This window comes from Solanum dulcamara, chromosome 8, assembly GCF_947179165.1.
Source record: "Solanum dulcamara chromosome 8, daSolDulc1.2, whole genome shotgun sequence".
Classification (NCBI taxonomy): Eukaryota; Viridiplantae; Streptophyta; class Magnoliopsida; order Solanales; family Solanaceae; genus Solanum; species Solanum dulcamara.
Window position 1 is genome coordinate 38,748,855 of NC_077244.1, and position 12,795 is coordinate 38,761,649.

The 12,795-nt window shown below is 35.5% G+C and overlaps 1 protein-coding gene across 2 annotated transcripts; it reads left to right on the plus strand.

The window, feature by feature from the left end:
• The first annotated feature begins 6,102 nt into the window (after positions 1 to 6,102).
• LOC129898750 (inactive receptor-like serine/threonine-protein kinase At2g40270) lies at positions 6,103 to 12,109 on the plus strand. 2 transcript variants are annotated; one of them, XM_055973406.1, is made up of 10 exons: positions 6,103 to 6,245; positions 6,548 to 6,700; positions 6,846 to 6,984; positions 8,114 to 8,185; positions 8,301 to 8,444; positions 8,523 to 8,663; positions 9,196 to 9,662; positions 9,993 to 10,183; positions 10,269 to 10,401; positions 11,230 to 12,109. In XM_055973406.1, the coding sequence occupies exons 2-10, from the start codon at positions 6,595 to 6,597 to the stop codon at positions 11,793 to 11,795; spliced, it is 1,959 nt and encodes a 652-aa protein (XP_055829381.1). In that variant the 5' UTR covers positions 6,103 to 6,245; positions 6,548 to 6,594; the 3' UTR covers positions 11,796 to 12,109. The 2 variants fall into 2 exon arrangements, with proteins under 2 accessions (XP_055829381.1, XP_055829380.1); XM_055973405.1 differs by lacking the exon at positions 6,103 to 6,245 and having other exon boundaries at positions 6,252 to 6,700.
• Positions 12,110 to 12,795: the final 686 nt, after the last annotated feature.

Below are 12,795 nucleotides of genomic sequence, written 5' to 3' on the forward strand. Positions count from 1 at the left end.
AAGAAAAGTTTCCTAGAATACCCCATAATCTCTCATTCATAAATGTGGCGTGATTCACACCTATGAAAAAATCTCTACTCGACGCAGCATGTTAGACTGCCTAGAACACCTTAAACCTTGTGCTCTGATACCAAGTTTATCACGACCCAAGCTAGGCCCTAGGCGTGACACAATAATCGGAATCCTGAGGAACTATTATTAAGTCTCTTAGCAGACATCGTATACATAAGGTAAGTAAAGACACCAATCAAATCATAATGCGGAAAATAAGTCCCAAAAAGAGAATCTTGAATTAAAAAAAAGCTCAAAGCATTATGTCTGAGTAGTCGGAGCTACATACTCATGATCGTCTAAACATGCCTCTACTTCTACTAGATGGGGCTTAAGACAAGTTTCTATCTCACCAAATTATAAATAATAACAATCATAAATGTTGTGTTATGAAATCATGAGGACTCACCAACAATAGAAAAATAGTACTCAAGCTCTAGCCACAAGAGGGATATGTGTGATGATCGTCGGACCCTACATTATGATACAATATAATCAAAAAGTATGTGTTAGTACATGGAATGTACTAAGTATGTGAGAAATATGCATAGTGTAGACATGATAGCATGATGAGCATAAAACATGTGATGCAAGACCAATAAACATTTAAAAGCATGAGATTTAAAGTCATGAGTCATAACATGTGGTCAATGCATCATTTGAAACCAACTTAAGGGCTCATAAGAAGAAAATATTATTTATTTGTGGGATATTACCTTTAACCGACATATAAGATCATGCAAGTTATAACATGGAATCTGTGTTACTCCCACACCAAAAAGAGATAGGCTACTTGCCAAGGTAAACTCTGTGAGAAAATCTTAAACTTGAGATACTTGTGGATCCACTAGCTACGTCATTGAGGCAAACCTATGGGGGCAATGTAGTTTGGGACTAGAGGTTGCTACTAGAGTTCCCTTGGATCGCTCCTTGAGCTTCTGGAATGAACCCCACCTCAAAGTCCACCCAGTGCTTAGTCATTATCCTAACGAAAGTTATAAATCATAGTCATTAATATCATTAGGAAGGGCAATAATAAATAACAATCCACATCATAAAGCTCATTAACATGATGATTCATAAAGTATGAGAAAATCTTTCTTCTTTATAAATTCGTAAGTACGTGAGAAAACCTTTCACCCTTTTTCATGAGTGTGAGAAATCCTTTCAAACAATAGATACTTGCTTGAAACATCACTAAAAAATCATTCATTACTTTCGTGAGTCCTTCATAATTCCTTGATAACCATTCACAATCATTCATAAAATCAATGATCAAATTCCATGATTTCATACTTGAAAATAGCATAAGGCTGAAGATATGCCAAGGACTCTAACCAAAACTAAAGATATGCCAAGGACTCTAACCAAGGCTGAAGATATGCCAAGAACTCTAACCAAGGCAAAAGATATGCTAAGGACTTTAACTAATCAAAGATATGCCAAGGACTCTAACCAAGGGTGAAGATATGTCAAGGAATCTAACCAAGCGTGAGAGTTGAGGCACGAACTTTAACCATAACCCGGTGGAGTGAATTAGAAACCTTAACCGAGTCAGCTAGATTCAGGATCAGCGGCGAGACGAGTGTCAAGGAGAGAACCCCAATTTGAGTGCCATCAATAAATCACTCCAAGACCGAAACAAATCTAACCAAAATCAATGAGTGGCCTCCAGAACAAGAACAAGTACACAAGGATCGACAAAAAGAGGGAATTATGGATATAATGTCTAAAGTGTTGGGCTACTGCCTAGCTAAGACGCAGGTTATCAGACCCAAGTCCGCTATGTCAGTATACATGGATCTAATTAATCCAAACTATGGCAAAAACTAGTCTAAGCAAAGACTAAGGCTAATTATGATCCATATTAACAAATACGGAAGTCACAAACACACTACAAGGTATGGATGATCAACAATAAAGAAGACAGCATGCCAACAATTCTAAAATACACGAAACATGCCTAACTCATAGATTCTAGGAAGCTAAACATGGTCAACTAGATACTCACCCCAAATTCACATAAATCAGCATATATTTACATATTTAAGCTCAATCTAGAAGTCAGGAAGTCGTAGGCTACCATTAGGCCGACCACACGCGCTCCAAATTACTTCTCTGGAGCTTTTTCCTTCAGTAAGGCCTCCGCACACAGTCACGCTATGAAAAATAGGATCACAACGTTAATACAATCGTTTAGACACTAAAAGCACATATGACAAATATGACCAATTTGAAGTCTAAAGCAAGAATGTGGGACCTACACCGGGAATTTCAAAATTGACTTCGTAAAGAGGTCTTAATTAGTTCCAAAATTTGTCTCACAAAATGAAACACACTTCGGGGATCGAAACAACCCACACTCAGACATGCAAGAAAACAACTCAAGAACACCATTAGAGGCCAATGAGAGGTCTAGGGAAAAGGGAGTCACCTCTGAAACCATGTTGCAATGTTTCTAGAGACTCCCTACACAGTTCTTTAGCAATTCCCAGCAACAACACACGAAATCCACCAAGAAAAAGGTCCACTAGCTCTTAATTAGTTCTCAAACTTACGAGAAAAAGACCCCAAAATGGGTCCTAACATACCCCAGATGTCGTAAAAGCGGCTGGCCTGAAAAGGGAGGGCTTCACATGGCCGCTAGAGCCGACACCGCCAAAGCAAAGGTCAGGGCCACTTTAGCGGCTAGCCCTTAGGTGGCCTGCCTCACTAAAGCGATACCCTGTCCACTTAAGCGAGGGTCGCTTTAGAGAAATCAAGGTTGCAAAAGCGATGGTATTAGCACCAAGCACCAACAAATTCAGATGTGTCTCAAAATTCTCTAATAGGTTGCTCGAGATTCGTTCGAAACCTCATACACACAAACGAGATATGCTACCCCACCATATTTGATGTTCCTGACTCAGTAACGCAGTCAAAATTCCATTCGAGGTTGTGTTGATGAAAAAGTGAGTCTCACACTCAAGTGTCATTTTTACCCAAAATTCAAAAGGGGCTCAAGATTAGATCGGAAGTCTTAGGAAGTGCACGAAGGGTCGTTCTAGACCAAACCCAACATTCCGAAGTTAACTGAGCTGAAGGAATTCTTATTCGAATGCATTTTCCAAGAATGTTGACCGAAGTCAAACTTAGGCCAAAGCTTAAAGGCTATAACGTCTAATGGTTCAAACTCGCACTGAAAGCCTTGGGATTCGAGTCGCCAATGCCATAAACCTAAAATGACCCTTTCGGAGTTGATGGAAGCACCAGAATTCCATTCTAGGGCTATTTTCCTGACTTTTTGACCAAAGTCAACTATTGAAGTTCCAAAACACAGAAATGGACATAAATCTCAAATGAATGGCTAGGCGACCGACCAGTTAGTGTCAGCAAGTCATAAATGACTTAGGTATAGAAACGCTCTAAACGAAGAAAAAAATGCATTTACACAGAAATGACATAGAAGGTCATTACATTAGCCAAGTAATTTATCTCATATTTTGTGTTATTTTTGTAAGAAACACCTGAGATAGTTGTATTTTGATAGGGCTAAAGAAATATTTAAAACACAAGTTAATTATATGTTGGTATGAATATTTTACCCCCAAAAAACTGAAAACTCAAGGTTGAAAAACTCAAATTTTAATATTATGGTTTGGTTTATACATTTAAAAACCTGACACAAATAATTTGATTTATTATTTGAAAAATTCGAAGTAACCCGATTATGTACAACCTTAGTCATTATAAACAAATGATAATTCATGTCTTAGTTAATAAATGTGAACTCATTGCTTTTGAATAGGAAAATGTAAGTGCAAAGGTATTTTATTTTAATCAATATGAAATAAACAACACTTCCCATAATCTCAATTCTCAAAATAAATCGGCGAAACTTCGGGCAACGAAGATATGAAGGTAAGGATGTTCATGAGTTTGGAACAGTTCCCAAAAAAGAAAAGATATGATTCTTTCAAAACACGAAAAAAAGATAATAATTAATTCAAAATTAAAAAAAAATTATTAGAACGATTGATATTACAGAACTTTCGATCACTAAATTTACTGTGAATAAAGCTTTAAAATTCACCATTTGACCTAAAAGAAAGAGATAGTGACACTCCTAGTCCCACCAGGGACACATATATGAAATCAATAATATAAATATTCACGTCTTGAACATTTTTACTTTCATAAATAAATTATAAATAAATTTTGATGAAAACATATATAAGATACTTAAAATTATTTATAAAAATAATATATTACGTATGTATAATAATAAAATATATATATATATCTAATTTATCGATTTGATTATTTTTTTTAATAAAATTAAATAAAAAACAAATAAAATTGATTTAATTCGATTTTTCAATTTGAAATGATTTTTTTCCAAATCGTTTAACAGCCTACATGAAGGCCCCGGCAAGGAATGAATTATGCAGATGTATGGTTTCTTTTTGTCCATATTGTTCAATAATACACCAAATAAAGCTTGCATTTAACTTAGTCGGCTGCATTATTAAACAACAATTATTAGTGATGGCCCCCTTTTATTTTCCGATGCTGACTACTTGGGTGGTCAATCCAATAAGGGGTCCACTAATACTTGCTGGTTTCTTAATTTTTATTTTAATAAATAAAGACAACAAAATAACAAAACCAAAATCAGCAATAAGGCCACCGTGTTCAATTTGTTTTTCATACTCTTTTTTAATTAGTTTTTTTTTAAAAAAAAATTATATTCATTATATTTTGATTTCAATTTTCTAAATAACATGTTTAAAACTATAAGATTAAATAACATTTTAGTATATTTATAATTTGGCATATTTATAATTTAACATCACAAATTTCAAAATCTTCTTTCATTTCTTAAATTTAGTACCAAGTCAAAATTGAACGAACAAACTAAAATGAAAAAAATATTGTTTGCCCTAATATTAATATAAGTGAAATTATTAATATGAGAATGAAAAAGCCCTTCTTAGAGAATGTTTTTTCCTTTATGGATTTTATGGATGAATTTGGATTAGTAAATTTCAATTACTAGATAATTATACCAAAAATATTAAATTTAAAAGAAATATAATTTTCATTTATTTATTCCACCTGCGACAAGAGTAACAAAGAAAAAAGGAAGAGACAAACACTTCCAAACAACAAGTTTTACAAACTCCCATTTCAGCTCTATATAGTCTCCTAATTTTTCTTTCGTAAATCTTCTCTGTCACACAATTGTGAAAAGGATATATACATTGAGAGAGACATACATCCACAGGCACATTTATACTTTTCAGACTTGGGTGATTCTATCATTGAATTGGTCTTGGTCTCCTTTTTTTTTTTTGATGTGTGTGGGGGTGGGGTTTGGGGGGGGGGGGTGATTTGTTGCTGATGTTGAAATAGAGGTTTATGATCACAACTTTAGTGCTGAAATCCATAGGCAATTTTCGATCTACCTGTTTAATTAGATTGCAGACCTTCCTCGATTGTTTGTCTCAACTACTTCACTAATGAAAGTGAATATTGCTTACCTTACACATTTCCTGTACTATCAATCAAGATCTTACCAAGTTTGGGATTCACCGTTTCCACCTTTTTCTTTAAATAACTTTCAATTAAAAAAAACATTTATTCTTCTTTTCCTTTTTAGTTTAATTATTTGGTATTCGAAAATTTCTAGCCAATTAATTTGAATCTGCAAAATATAAAACTATTAAAAAATAACTAAATTCTCTTTCCCCCATAATTAATAATTTCAAATGGTAACTCTCAAAATGAGAAGCGACTTACCTTGTCCATATCTTTATTTACTATTTACTCATTCTCCTAACATGTTAAATGAGTACCTAACAACCAAATTTTAAAAAATATTTAATGTCACCATTTAGCAGATGAAAACATTAGGCTTAAGAGATGAAAGTGAGAAAAATGGAAAAGTCAGGAAGGTACGCTAGGCTACCAAAGAATGTACCAATGGCCCACCTGAATTTTCCAAGTAAGGTCCTCAAATAAACAAGTGAAGATAAAGAGGATAGGGCTTTGTCATATTGTGATGACCTGTCGTTGGCTTTTACTCGGTCATATACCCTTTCTGAATCTTTCAATCTCTCAACCATTTTCTACGTCACATTTCTGTGAATCGAAGTAGGCAACTTGTATTGAAAAGTCTATCAATCACCTCAAACGCAAACGAAAAATTCACAGTAAGCCTTCTCTCCTCTTTCTGGTGAGGAAGACAAACCCATTTTGCCTGCCTACACTGAAATTTCTTCGCTTGTTTCTAAAGTCAAAAAAGAGCTTCCAGTTTTTGCTTGGTTTGTTTTCTACGCGTTTGTCAAACAAACTTCCTCTCCTCTTTGTCTTTTTTTCTCTCTCTTCCACCATTTATTTACTGGGTTTATTCAATTTCTGGGTTTTGGTTTTGATGAGTTTCAAGCGGTGGGTTGTTATTTACTTGTGAATTTCACTGTTCGAGAACTAATTCTTCTTTAACGATTGTTTTCAGTTTTGGGAATAAGAAATATTAGTCGGTTTGTTTTTGGTTTCTGTGAAATGAATTGGCACTGGAAATTCAGTGAGCATAGCTTGTTGGTTATTGCGCTGCTCTTGTGTTTGGTGCATCAGGAATTGAGTTTCTGTTTGTCTCTCAATGATGAGGGTATTAGTCTTCTTATTATTATTATCTTCCATTTAAGACTTATTTTGTTAGAAATTGCAATAAAAAAATGTCATTTTGCTTCAAGTTTTAATCTTTACTCCGTTTGGCCTTCTTGATTGACTCAATGTTTAACTTGTTCTTGCAGGTTTGGCACTGTTGAGATTCAGGGAGAGAGTAGAGAGTGATCCATTTGGGGCTTTGTCGAATTGGAAAGATGGTGATGGAGTGGAAAATCCATGTACTTGGTTAGGAGTTGGGTGCTTTAATGGGAATGTTGCGTCTCTGTAAGTACTAAAAATTGCTGCAATTGTTCTATAGCTCTTTTCTGTTGTTTGGTTCTGCATAAATCTTCTTTTTCAATTTTGATATGGTTGGTTCATATAGATGAATCTAACTTTGGTCTCTGTTTGAATTCTGACACTTTCCTCCATGAGTTGGTGAACTCAACAAGAGGTGATTCCAGCAGGTGTATGATCAAAAGACGGATATATGAGAAGCTTTTGGCACCAATTCCTATCGAAGCTTCAGTATAATGAACATCTTTTGGTGTTTTGTACATGGAGTGTAGCTAATAGTTTTATTGCAAAATGGGAGCTATTTGTAAAATTTGATTTTTATTACTCAATAGTTTGAGAGGCTAAGCACAATCTTATGCTATGTTGTTATCAAGATAATTAAACTTAGCCTCGATAATGGATGTAAATAAGCTGATGTCTAATTCAGAATGATGAAGCATTTAGGTCTAATGGAAAGGGGAGACTTAGAAAACCTGTGCTCCTCTAGAAAGGCCAAACATGGAGTTAGGTATAGTAACAAAGATATAAATATTTAAGATTAGGATGAATTGTCTTAGTCTGTTAGTAGATTTAATTGGTAAAGTGTAAAGATTACAGATCTGGTAGGAGTTTTTTCCCTTTGGTTTTGCTTTTCTGATGATGTGAAATTCTAAATTCAGCACCAGTTATGGTGTTGAGTTTATATAGATATATATACAAACTCCTATCAAATAAAAGGAGGAAAATTTCACATACTACCTTTGATGCCAACTTTCTCCAGTATATTTATGTTTCTCAACTAAATGTAAACTAGATAACTAAAGCTACATGTATCAGGTGGTATCTTTGTTTCTTGACCTGATACATGATTCTATATTTCTTAGAATTAACTAGCAGTCGAATTTTGTGAAAAGAGTAATTATATCATAGCTCATCTCTAATTCTAGAAGCACATTTTAGTGTATCCATTTTCGTAAATGCAATGGATTTCATATACAATGTCTCCATTTATTATCATGACTATAATTTTTAAGGCAGTAAGTAGCATAGTGTGTAAGAGGATTGGCTATTGTAAATATATCCATGATACTGATGTTCTTATGGGTTTAATTAATCTGTGTTTTTTATCTACTCACAGGGACTTGAAAGATCTCCATCTATGTGGTACCCTAGCTCCTGATATCGCGCGCTTGGTTCACTTGAAGTTTATGTATGTGCATATTTAAACTAGATGTCTCCATTTTCCTAGTCGCTGTCATTACAAACTCTAAATTTAATTCATTTTCTTTAAGATAATTGGCAACTCACTGGAGACTTCTTTGCAGAATTTTACGTAACAACTCCTTTACTGGGTTCATACCTGATGAGATTGCAAAGCTAAAAAAGTTGAAGATTCTGGACCTGGGATATAATAACTTTAGCCAGCCACTGCCTTCCGAACTTTGCAATAATCCCTCTCTGGAAATTCTGTGAGTTCACACAGAGGTGGTGTCATTTTTCTAACTTCACCTACTTGTTCCCTTACTTACAGAGTTACACTAATGCAGTTTATTAGACAACAATGAGCTGTTTAGCCGCATATTTCCTGGAACCGATAGATTTGAAATGGTCCAAGATGTCCGAGAAAATAACAACCATGCTCCCAGAGCCCAACCTTTGTCACTTCCCAATGGGAGATTGATTTTGAGGTAAACATATTTCAATCAAATGAAATGCATATTTTCAGAGTAATCGTTTTACTGGTAACTTTAAATGTCCAACATAGTAAGAGTAAAATGACTTGAATGATTAGATTCAAATATTGGAATACATATTCCTGGATAACTATGCATCTGTAGCATTTCATTGCTTGTTCTTTTGACACCCTTGATGCTTCTTCTTTTGACACCCCTGATGCTTGCTAAGAAGTTTAGAAGTCCCATCCATTTTCCCCGTCTTCTAGTTGTCTTTTAGTTTTCTTGTGGTTGGCCTTAACATTGAACATCTCTAGTTTCCCTTAATGGCCAGGTAGATGATTGTTAAGCACATTTTGATTCATGTTTGCACAAACAATGTTCAATTCATTTTCTGATATTTCTGAAAAGACAAACTACATCTTTTTTCTTCAACTTGTGATAATTCGCCTCATTTTCAATCAAGCTTTGCACTAGCTTCTTTTATGGGTATATACTTCTTTGGTTGCAATTTACGTAGTTATCATGAAATTTAAATTATTTGTAGGACTACAGAAGCACTTGGAAATGTAGCTGGAAGAAAATTACTAAAAGTGTCGTCTTTTTCTCTCCTGAATAACTTCCAGAAGCAATTTCGGCCAGTCTTCCGACTTCTAGACCCTCCTGACGCTGTTCTAGAAAACAGTGCACCTTCATCATCCCCTTCTCCATCACCAAGTCCTTCTCTTTCCCCATCTCCTACACCGACAATTACTGCAGAACCTCATCTGGCTCATTCACCAAGATCCTCTCCTTCTCCATCTTCACTTCCCAGTCCTGCAGAGAACAGCAGTAGAGTTGAAGATGCCAGACAAAGTCATCATCGAGCTTTAATATTGTCTGCAGCTATAGGAGGTTTCATTCTACTATTAATATTGGTAACTTGCACAATCTTCTTTCGAAGCAACAAAATGGCTGTTGTAAAGCCTTGGGCCACTGGATTGAGTGGACAGTTGCAGAGAGCATTTGTTACCGGTAATTTTCTATCTTTCGATGAATGAATAGTATTTCGATTTGTAGAACCAAAATAGTTGTCTTAAAAATCAGATCCATAAAATAGAAGCTTCCATGTACACATGTAGCTGTAAAACCAAAATTTTGCCTTAAAAGTATTACCAAATGGCAGAAGCTTAAATGTACCTTTTTGCCCCTATTATGAGCTTGTTACAAGATTCTTTTTTAATTGTTAATCATCTTTTCCCTTTTCCCTTTTTTCTTTTTGATAGCTTGAAACTTTTGTTTATCAATATGAGCAAATAGTCTTAGATAGACAGCTGAGTTCTATCATTCTTACTGTGTGAACAGGTGTGCCAAAGCTTAAGAGATCAGAACTTGAGTCAGCCTGTGAAGATTTCAGCAATGTGATCGGTTCCTCATCTGTTTGCACACTATATAAGGGCACATTATCCAGTGGAGTTGAGATAGCTGTGATATCTCGTACAGTGGCATGTACTAAGGATTGGTCAAAAGATATGGAAGCCCATTTTAGGAAAAAGGTGTTTTAGGTCTTCCCGTTGGAATTTTACATCTCATTTTTTACAATCTTTGAGTTTCTAAATGCTTTTATCCTGCTTTTACCAGATTGATACATTGTCAAAGGTCAATCACAAAAACTTTGTCAGCCTCCTTGGTTTTTGTGAAGAAGAGGATCCATTTACCAGAATGATGGTTTTTGAGTATGCTCCTAATGGGACCCTCTTTGAACATTTGCATAGTAAGTTTCTGATTCTAAAGGTGTATCCGTTGTGATTTACTTAATACTGTTACCCAACTCTTCTGCAACTGCTTGATTGAACTGTCTAGGCTGTACTTTTATATAGCAGGTAAAAATATACCTGCATTTGGTGTTTAAACAAACCGTATTTATTTACCATTGTTAAGTGATAAATTGACATGAGAATGTGTATTAATTAACTTTGGTTCAATGATAATAGTGGGTGTGAAAACACATCTTATGTATTCATTGGGTGGTGTAAACACCAGGTGCGACTTAAGTTTTTTCTCTACCTAGAGTATGGTGTCTGCGGATGTGTCTTTGGTCTCGCGTCGATAATTTGTCTGTAATTTGAGAAGTAACCATTTTCACTTTAGCCTCATAAGATGTTTTTACCGTTGTACTTCAAATTCTCTCGCTTATTAACTCGAAGAATCATTGATTCTGGACAGAATGTTATGTTTAGCTTTCCCTGTAGTAAACAACTATCCTTTAATGTGAGTGAAATGTCTAATGTTTACGCTAGATATATCTTCTGTCAATGTGATGAATAACCACTCTTAGATGTAACTGAAATATCTAGTGCTTATATATCTTTTTTTACAGTTGTAGTGACTGAGATATAAAAATGCGAGGGTGGAGTGAAAGGAACAAACTGGTAAAAGTTTTCAGTGAATTAGAAATGCATTACTTTATTGGGTTGTGCAATTACAGCTTCTACGCTCGTGGAACGTGTTTGTGAATATTTTTCTGCCTCTCCTGTGACCACTTTCTTTTATGATGTGCTCCATTATGACCAAAAAGATCTCTAATTCTAGTGTTTTGCAGTAAGGGAAGCTGAACACTTGGACTGGGGGATGCGAATGAGGATAACAATGGGCATGGCATACTGCCTTGACCACATGCATAATTTGTCGCCATCATTACCACATAAAAACTTGACCTCCTCTGCTGTGTACCTCACAGAAGACTCTGCAGCCAAAATATCAGATTTTGGGTTCTGGAATGAGACAGACGGACCTGAAATGGGGTCGAGCCCAGAAAGTAATGTTTACAGCTTTGGTGTAGTTCTGTTTGAGATGATGACTGGTAGGCTCCCTTACTCAGCAAACAGTAGCTCTCTTGATGGCTGGGCATCAGACTATCTCTGGGGAGGAGAATCCCTGAGGGAAATGGTTGATTCAACTTTAACTTCTTTCCAAGAGGAACAGGTAGAGAGAATAGCTGATGTGATTAAAATGTGTGTACATCCTGAGCCAAGACAACGACCGACAATGAGAGAGGTTTCTTCCAGATTGAGAGAGATAACAGGTATAGGACCAGATGAGGCAACCCCAAGACTCTCTCCTCTATGGTGGGCTGAGCTTGAGATTATATCAACAGAGGCTTGTTAATGCATAGGCACCTCAGATTTGCCTTTAGATGTTAATCAATATAGAGGCTGTATATACAAAGATGGAAACCCTTTTCCCATTTGATTTTCTTTTGGGTGGATCACAAGAGCTATCGACTCTGGGGGCAGAGGAGAAGTTTTGGTTTGTGTACAAAAAAAGAAATTTAGTATGTAAGTAATTTTTAATCGCCTCAATTTACTCTCTTAGAGGCTTGGAATCAATTCTATATAGATTATGAACACTCCATTAGCAGCCTGGACAAACAGGAGAAAACCCAAGGGTCGTTTGGTTTAATACAATGTATTATTAGCGTTTTTCAGCTTATCGAGGACATGACATCAGAAAGAAGGATAAGGAGGTCATAGTTTAGCGTAGAAGCTTAGTAGGTGGTTCAGTGTCGTTTTGTTTTCTTGTGGGATAGGCTTGGTGGTAATTTGGTGCATTATACTTGTTACTCCTATCGTAGTTTGTCATCCTTCGATTTCTGTTACTATCTAAGTCTACGTATATTCTATTATTTCAGATTCTACTTATGGGGTTACACTAGGTATGCATAGAAGATCCAAGAGAGGTGTCTATATAAGTTTCATTGATCTAGTGATTGATTAACATAATTTTACACTAATACTGAATTTGTCAGATGGTGTTATTGGGGAAAAAAGTGAGTACTCATAGCCCGAAGCTAGTGAAAAACCCGTATCTCAAAGACAGAATTAAAGGACAAAAGGACAGATATAACTGATATATCCTGAGATTCTGTAGATTGCAGAGAAATATTAGTGGCACCCATGATGATATTTTCAGATGGAACATTTCTCTTTGATGTAGTACTTTAGTATCCAAGTGGAGCCTTCCTATTGGCTGATGTATTACTTTGTTGCTTATAAATAGTAGTGTTTATTTTCTTATAAAGGGATTGATTTTTAGACGATACAAAAAAAAACTACACTGATACTCTTGCACTCCAAGCTTTCTATATTTAATAAGTCTTAGCTCGCAA